The following is a 9430-nucleotide window of genomic DNA, read 5'->3' on the forward strand; positions in this document are numbered from 1 at the left end:
CTCCATGGGGAAGTAATAAAATATTTGGGTAGCGCAGAGCGGGAATGGGAATGGGAATGAGAACAGGTTCCTGTTGCGCATTCCAGGCCGATGCTGAATACCGATGCCTTGGACACGGCGGTTGGCACGGCTAGGTACATAAATTACTATTGAGTTACAACTCGCTAGTTCAGTCCCACGGAAATCGTTTACGAATTCGTGAATCACGGGTCAAAATCGTGCGGATCTATCCGATAATTTGCCGATTAATATTTCCAACGAATTGATATTTTTCGATTTCTTGAAAACACCAATAAATCATTGGATATTGTTCGTTGAAATTAATTTGTTTCGATAAACGTTGACATAGGTATTGACGCCAGTCGAGATCATCGAAAGGCAAATATCGCAATTAAATTTTTGCTTTGGAGATAAAAAAACATTGTACGTTGATATAAAGGTGGATTGTTTGAGAATAAAGTTTGCATGATTCCAAGTAAAAAATCTTCCATCGAGATATATACGAATTCATGAAGAATCAGAATTATATATAGCGATCATATAATACAAACAGTCACGTGTTTTTTCATTGATGAAGATACTATTGAACATTATTCGAAATTTAACATGCATCGAAACCTTTTCTAATCATAACGGCGTCATTAAACATAAGATATACATCCGGATTCGTATTAATCTCAATTTCGTCAAGAAAAAAAAAAAAAAAAGGATAAAAAGAACGAACCGAAGACAAAGCAAAAAAAAGAAAGAAAGCATTCAAAAACATTCATCTTCATAGAAATATCGCGTTAATAGCTCGATTGATATTCCTTTTTGTAAATGAATATAAATAATATCGGATATAGACGATTTTCGTAAAATTTAACGTAAAATTTATTAACCTCGTAAAAAGAGAACGGGATCGATGATAGTTTCAAATAATACAAAATGTAACCACACACGTGACCATGTGGATATCGCGAAAAGATGTCGATAAGATTTGACACGATGCGGTAAATAAAATTGGAGCAGTTAGTCGGTCGAATCCACGCTCGTTTTCGGCCTGGCAAAGAGTAAAGCAAAAATTGCTTCGGACTCGGTTGGCCTTGTGGCATATTTCTCTCTCTTTCGCCCCCTGTTCCACCCCCTCCCTCTATCCCGCTCGCACCATAGCCGCATCTTGCTCGCGCCAACGACTCTCTCCTTCCTTGCTCTTTCTCGCACACCCTTGTGCCGTGCTCTCAGCGTGAGAGCGGCCACACAAAGAGAGCACGAGAAGCACAATGGATTACTTAGACGGGTAGGTTAGTTTGCCGAATGAAGCGAATGGGCCCACGCACGTTAAGATAGGTCCTGACTGAGAATCCGTAGAAACCGCGCCAAACCGCGCAAAATCTCTCCCAATACGTTTTTCACCGTATCACTTTGTATCTCGGAATTGCTCGTGTCATCACGTTCGCGATATCTTTATCGATACCCTCGAATTCTCATTTATATCAATCACCTATGTATCGTCTGTTGCAAAAATTTATAAGACTATTCCTATTTGAAATATCTAATCATTGTGCAAATCTTGACGATATGGAATTTCTAAACTATGCACAATTGATTTTTTCATAATCGAATGCTAGTTTACGAAATATTCGTTATATTAATTTAAAAATTTCTATCACGAATACATATAAATTTTACTACATAAAAGACAAGATACGTGCAACGAAGGGAAAAAAACCATCTCATTCGATTAATTTTTGTCTCGCCATAATCGATTGTGTTGAAAAAAAAAAAGATAATAATTGCCTCGTGAGTCTCGATTAATCAATGTACAAAACAATTTCGTTCGGACAATGCATAAATGAATGAATCGTGAAAGTTTCTTCCTGGAAGTGCACAATTAACCTCAAACGAGACAGACGGATCAATACAGATTTGCAGGAGTTGAAAATATAATTGTTACATCGAATCAAAGAAAAATTGTGCGTAACGTACACTGTTAATCTTGCAATATCTTATCGAAGCGTAAAATATAACGATTGCGGTTGGCTGATCGACCGTCATCAAATTATACCAAAAAATAATTAAAAAGTTTGAAGTATACTATAAATATACTAACAAATAATTGTAATTAATCGTCCTCAATTGACGATTGACGATAATCTTTGATCTCGATTTATATTTATCGTTCGATCAACTTAACTGTCCGTTGGTTAAATATTCGTACGCGAATAATGGTATCTTTAGATTTCAATTTGAGGATATTGCGAGGTTACTTGTATAGCGTACGTCAATAATAGCAAACGTTATAGCGCGCCAACTCACGATAACGACTTTTATCTAACATATGGACAAAGTTCAGAGTTTCACGTTTGTATAAAGTGGTCGAGAGCATTTCATAAATCCCCGTGTAAGATGAACCAACACACGCACGCTTTCGAATGCGTGAACGCCATATCTATCTCTTGGCGCCTTCGTTTTAACGCAGTAGCACAATAGCCGATATATCTCTGTAACTTGCATATAATTTTATTCATCATGCATTGCGAAGAATAGAATTCGTGATTTCGATTTTTCTCGCAGCGAAAATGATGGTTGTTGATGGGGATCGTTGAATTCGAACATAGACGTTCGATAGACAAAAAAGAAACGCGGGAATGGAAAGAAAAGAAGAGGCATAGGGAACAGCGAGAAGCAGAAAGAGTCCAGGGTCTCCGTCTTCGTTCGTAGATTAAATCACTCGGTCACTTTTCTTTCGTGGAGCCGACCGGGACAAAGGGCGGCGTTTCTCGGAAGAGACTCGGTCCAAGGCTTGAGAATTAAAATAATATCCGCTCGTTTGGAGATTAATGGCGCCATGCCGATGCAATTTTTCTACCACGAGTTGCCACGTTTCTCTATCTTTTCATGCTTATTATTCTCATATAAATATGCTGCCTCGTAATACGCGCGGTATATTAAACGATTCGTCTCTTGCTATCGATTGTTAAATAGAATTAGATATTATAGAACGCTAGGAGAATATTTTCGATGTAAACGACAATCCGTGTTTTTGCACAATCGTTCAACCATGTTTTATATTTTTCGAAGTAGAACTTTCTCGGCCTTGGGGTTGTTCTTAATTCGTGGAAGAGAATCAGTTTCACCAAATCGCGTTGACGAAATGCGAAATCACCGTGAGCCTCCATATAGTATACGGAGGCAGGTGCGAATGAGCTGTTCGTGCCTCTCCTTTCTCTCTCTCGACCCGCTCATCCTCCTTCCCTTCTATCTTTCTCGCTTATCCTTCGATGGATACGTCGTTGCCCGGTTCATTGACACCTGTCGAAAGATTCGGATTTCTCTCTTCGTACCTGACAATTACGCGCACGTGGGGCCAAGAGGATTCACTGCCACCGCAACTGGCGGCAGACGTCGTTCGTCTTTCTCTTCTTTTTTCCTATTTCGTCATAAAGATTTCAGTTACGTGAACGAGGGAAAGATAAAAATCACTTGGCAATTTGTCGAATACAAAATATGCCTTAAAAAGTCTTTTTATTCAGATTTTTCTCGTTAAAGGAATTTTTTTTTTTTCTTTTTTTTTTTTTATCATCATCAAGAATTCTCTGATCAATGAACTTTCTTCTCTCTTGATAAATTTTAACGTCGAAGTTCATTTCGTTACGAGAAGTTAATGGATCTTACTCTTAAAAAATTTCTAAGTTCAACGAACTTTACTCGTTATCGAGAGCATTCCGTAATCAATACAATTTTTTTTTTTTTTTCTTAGAAAACTTTTGCTTTTAAATCTTTTCATTGAATAAAATTGTGCGTTATCTCGAAAAATTTTTTGTAATCGGTTGTATCATTCTCTGAAAAATTTCCCGATCCCGATTTTTCGATCGAATCTTCTCGAATGCATATTGAATTTTTTTTTTTTTTTTTTTTCCTACGAATAAAGGCGAACGAACGTGTTTCACTGCTCGTTGGAAACAGAGATTATATAAGCGGATTAGGGACGTGATGATCGTATAGAAAAACTCGGTGTCTGATAACGATAGTATATGATAAAATGTAGCACACCTATTTTTTCCATCGGATAAAATACAAGGGAAAAACGTTGAACGTACAGTTCCTGCCAACGAGATATCTGATGTGTGAGTGTTATAATAAGAAAGATTTCGTTGAGAACGGAGTTTCGTTCGGAGTAACAGTGGTAACACGGTTATTTGCCGGGAAGTCAACGGCCGGGTATCTAAAACAAACACGTGTCTTCAAAGGTTCCTCGAGCGAACAGAGGCCACGAAAGACGAAGACAATATATAGATAGAAAAAAAGAGAAAAGGTTGCCGCGTGGGAGGCCAAGAAAGAAATAGAGAATTGTCGACGAAGCCGATATAGAAACACTCAAAATAGAGACTGTGGTCCAGGGATAATTTCATATAGAGATGTCTCGCCGCTATCAACTCTTCACAGTTCGGTATAATCTCATTAATTTCGTTTCGATATTGTGTTCGAACGTAATAAATCTGTTCGACGAAAGGCTTTTAATTTTGACCGATTCCCCCTCCCCTCCCTCCCCTCCCCTCCGACAATGTAAATTAATCGTTTCGATAATTCCTCGAAATTCTTCTTTAAAATAACTCGTATCTTCAAAGCTTAGAATTAAAACTTTGCGACTCGATCCGGTCGAATAATTTTGCGATGCAACGGAGGATTTTATCGGTCGTTAAGCCTCGCTGATTTGCGGCTTGCGAAATAAAACGTGACTGATACAGAAGTTTCATTCATTTCGAGGTAGTATCGAGTATGTCGAAATTTCACAATGGCTTTCTAGCTCCTGATTCGAAGACCATACACATTCATTTAATGAAAGCGGATGGCTAGACGAAAAAGAAGACGAGAAGACATCGCACACTCTCTTTTCGCCGCTCTAAAGATAGCACTTCCTCCTTGCAGACGCGCAAGCACTTTTTGCGCTTAAGCCGTACATTTGTGTCGGTGTTAAATCCAGTTCTTTTTCACCGTTGTTCTCAACTTGATACACGGTTAATGATCAAATTTCCGATTTATGCGATAAAATGAAGGAAATGAAGGGACGAGGAGGATCTTTAATTTTCCGTTTCATTGGGAGAAGAGTTCATTTAGAAATCTCTTGTAAAATCACAATTATAAAGAAACTTCTAAACCTTTGTAAGATAATTATATACGATTTTTATATTAATTGTCAATTATATTAGTTAAAAAAGAAAAGGAAAAAAAAAAGGAAAAAGCGAGAAATTTCTATAATATCGAAAAGATAAATTTGTGGAAAGTAAATATAACGTTGTATTTAAGTTTCGAGAAATGAGTAAAAGCTAGTTCTATTTCAACCGCTCTACAAGATAAAGTTTTGGACTTCGCAGTCATTGATAGTAGGAACAGATACCAACTGATAATAGTTGGCATAAGGTTCATTGTATATCACCGAGATATATTGGATTTCAATGTGGATGATTAATGAATTTTAAGTTATTCGAATAATTTTTAACGTTCGTTTGTAAAGAATTCAAATAACGATATTATTCGTTCATTTAATCATTTTTTTTTGAACACATTTTTATCTACGTATATGCATATTTTTTTTGCACGATAAAATATAGGATAACAAGAGAGCGTTTAACGTTTGACACGATCTAGAAAAATTTTCTTTATCGTAATAAAATCGAATATGTTAACATAGAATTATTTTCCTTTAATTTGAACCGATATTATTATCAACCCTTAAGTTTATCATGCCTGAGGAGAAACCGAATCGTAAAGTTCCATCAGTGTCGGTTACCGGTTAACAGGTAACTTTTTTCGAGGGCAGGTGGTCTCGAGCAGGCACGCGACAAATCAAGCTGACCGAGTCATGAACAAATGGATACCCGAGATTAAAAATATACTTTACATACTTCATTCTCTTTTAATTGGTATTAAATACTGCGTGATTCTTTAAATTTCAACCACGTGAAAAAACTTCATCGTTTGATTCTATACAATTATTAACCTTCTAACGTTAAAAAAAAATATATTATTTCTCATAAAGATCTCGATTCGAGACAAAATTTTTTAACAGAAAAAAAATACTCATAACGTATTAGTCTACCCTTTAAGATATTTCGTCAGTTAATACCTTTTTCATTGGAAAGCGATAACTTTCTAGGCACAATGTTCCCATGGTTCGAACAAAATGAAGGCATTAAATAGCGAATAAGTTACAGTAGCTCGGTGAATTAATATCGATGTTCATAGTCTGATGTAGTTTAACCGCGACTAGCCTTAGTTTAGTTAGTCTAAAACGTAACACAACCCACCAAACTAGTTCTGTACTCAGTCAGCGGTAACGTTCTCCGCACACGGTATTGTATCCAAGGATCAGCCCCGCATACATATGTACCGCTGTTGCAGAGCAACGACTGAACCTTCTGCTAACGAAATAGAGGGAGAAACTATTCCCTATGAATCGTTCCAATGTTCGTGTCGCGCCTCTTTCTTGCAACCCGGCTTCTAAGCAAGCCGACCATTCTTTGCTACATTTTTGACTGCCATTATATTCCAAATTTTCCCAACTGCTCGTATCTCATACTTCCTGAGAATTAGAATAAGAATATCTCAAGAATATTTTATCTCGTCGTTCAATTCTCTTCTCTTTTGTTTTAATTCGATGAAATCAAATCGTTTTACGATATAAATAAATATTCGTTTGTCGTTATCGATACTTCTCGTAAAAATTAATTTATCGAAACGAGCATTACGTGGAAGAGTTTGACACGTAACGCGACAATGATTTGTCTTACGGATATTTATTACATGATATGAATTGCAAAGCAATTACGTGCGATTACAAATAATCTTGTTATGCAATATCAACAGAATGGTTTAAAATAATTCTTCAAAATATGAACACGATTCTTTTATATATTTTTCTATTTCTTTAATGTTATTAACCTGTAGAAAAAATTGGAATACGAGTCAATGATCGATAAACGTCGAAATGAATCGTAATGTACGAATGCACATGTCATTTACGATATCATCTATGAAATTTACGATCTGGATTTACTCGATTGGCATGGTCGTCGTACATGATGAGTGTGACTAACCGATTTCTATGGATACGTTGAAATAAAGTTGGCGGTGTATTTCACGATGTAGATTTTAACCTCGCATTAAAACCAGTGGGGAACCGTACGTCACGCGTACAAACGCGACCTTGACCACGTTTTTTGGGCGGGAGAATCACCAACGTTCCAGGCGTGAGTCGTCTCTAGTCAAATATCGATCTAACTTTTCGAGACAAAGTGAAAATTCAGTACGGAGGGTCAGGATTTATGAAGGAATAATCGTTTTACGAAAAATACGTAAGACTTATCGACAATTTTATTTCTTTGTCTAGAATTATTTCGAAATTATTAATGAATCACACGAAAAAAGAATAGTCGTGTTGACTAATACATTCCTTGATGGCTTTAATTGATCATTAACAACTTTATTACATCTTTACGACAAATAAGATCGATAATCGACTAAAAAATTTAATTCACACATAGTATTTATAGTTTTGGTCACAGTTTGTCGACTATGTCGAAATGAAATTTCAATACTCGTTGGCGATAATTGAATTCTAATCAGTCACGATTAAGCGGTTCGTTATCAATCGCGCGATTGTATCTTAATTCTTTTTGAATACTCAAATTACTATTGCCAAGTATAAAATGAAGCTGTTTATCGTATCGATCAACGACAGTATGTTGGCCACGACACAAGCGATTATCAGAAACTTATCTCAAAGGCGAAACCCACACGCGTGACCTTGCCGGTATAAGCTCCGCCATCTTGCCGATGCGTGCGCCTCTCCACCACGTGGATAAGTTTTCCACACGACACGAGCAGAGTAGTTCCGATCTCTCGCGCTGTTTTCAAGGAGAATTTGAAAAACACGATTGGTGTTTAGATGAAAAGCTTCATATAATTAAACACGGAAAAATAACGTTTCGTTCTTTACGACGTGAAAACATCCAAAAATGTAAATTGCACCAATATATTTCTATATGTAGTATTCGATCAAAATGGGAATATGTATTTTTTCGACGGACGCATTTTCGAGGTCGCGCTCAGAGGTTCTCAAACTGATAGACAAATTCACAGTGGTTGTTCGTTTAAAGCGATCATTCATAAATATTTTTCTTTCTTTAAAGAGAATTAAATAAAGTCATTAAATTTCTTCAGTTTTGATATCATTTTTTGATTAAAATGATCAAAGTAAATAGAAAATATTAAACAATCAATAATGCATTGCGATAGTCCTTTCGTCAGCGAATATAATTGACGATCGATCCACTGAATGACACAATGAAGTTGTCCATTATTTATACATAGGTTATAATAAAAATACAGTCTGCGCATATAAATATAAATAATTGCATAGGTTGGACAAGGTTGATTATGTACAGGATACCGATCATTCGATCGAGATAGGAAAATAAATGTAAGCAGCAAATTGTGTAAAGCATATATACAAGCGTGCAAATGTTTATATATATTTCTACTCGTAAAATCTTACAAACTAATTTGAAAAAGCATGTAAAAGCGTGACAATATGAATGTACAAGTGAACAAAACTTGTTGCACACGTGAATACAAAAAAACTTTGTACAAAATAAGTTCGTTTTCTTGTCTGCAAATCGTAATGGCCATACCTAAATTATAACATTATTATGTAAAGCAATAAAAGCGATTTTTACATTAGTCATGAAGCGTCCAAGTTGCGTGTATTGCTCCTTGCGAAGATTCTTCTTCGTTCAGTCGTGGAACGTGACAGCAGAGCCTGTGATAATAGCAATCGCAATAAACGTAGCGATGTATTGGCATAGTAAAACGCAGCGTATTTTACAAGACGTTCCGTATCAGCGTAGCAACAGCCGATAGGAACTCAAACGTAAAAGCATAGCAAAGCGATCTATCCAATATTATCTCGTCTATTGATTCTAAACTCACCGTTAAGTTTGTCGATTGCACGATCGGCCACAGACTGATCCGTGCAATCAACGAATGCGTATCCGCCTCGTTTCACCAAGATTGTTGTACACGACAAATTATGATCCTGAAAGAGTTGCCGGAGGGCACTCTCATTACAATCCGACGGTAGATTGCCCACGTAGAGCTTCGACATAGTGGTTGGTTCGCTCTTGGACGTAATGATGTTAATTATGCCGAGATACGTCTCGGCCACGTGGCTTGAAAAATTTGCAGCCCAGTAGCACGCAGCTAGACGAAGAGGTCGCTGACGATGTTGTCCACAACACGTCAACGAGGATGATCACGACGCGAAAACGGTAAAAAAACCGATTATTTCGCACCACGAGACCCGAAAGGAGATACACCGATGAAATCCGTAGACAAACTCGAGAATGACACGATCACCGCACGTTTTCGACACGTCGAAGACCGTAAC

The 9430-nt window shown here is 36.9% G+C and overlaps 1 protein-coding gene across 1 annotated transcript in view; it reads right to left on the reverse strand.

Moving 5' to 3' along the window:
• LOC102679357 (insulin-like growth factor 2 mRNA-binding protein 1) overlaps window positions 1–9163 on the reverse strand; it is a 66375-nt gene extending 57212 nt beyond the window's left edge. Inside the window, exon 1 of the mRNA XM_031508207.1 lies at window positions 8974–9163. Within this exon, the coding sequence (XP_031364067.1) occupies window positions 8974–9148 (175 nt within the window). The 5' untranslated portion in view covers window positions 9149–9163. The remainder of the gene's footprint in view (window positions 1–8973) is intronic.
• Window positions 9164–9430: the final 267 nt, after the last annotated feature.

The sequence above is a fragment of the Apis dorsata genome, unplaced genomic scaffold, assembly GCF_000469605.1.
Source record: "Apis dorsata unplaced genomic scaffold, Apis dorsata 1.3 scaffold_78, whole genome shotgun sequence".
Lineage (NCBI taxonomy): Eukaryota > Metazoa > Arthropoda > Insecta > Hymenoptera > Apidae > Apis > Apis dorsata.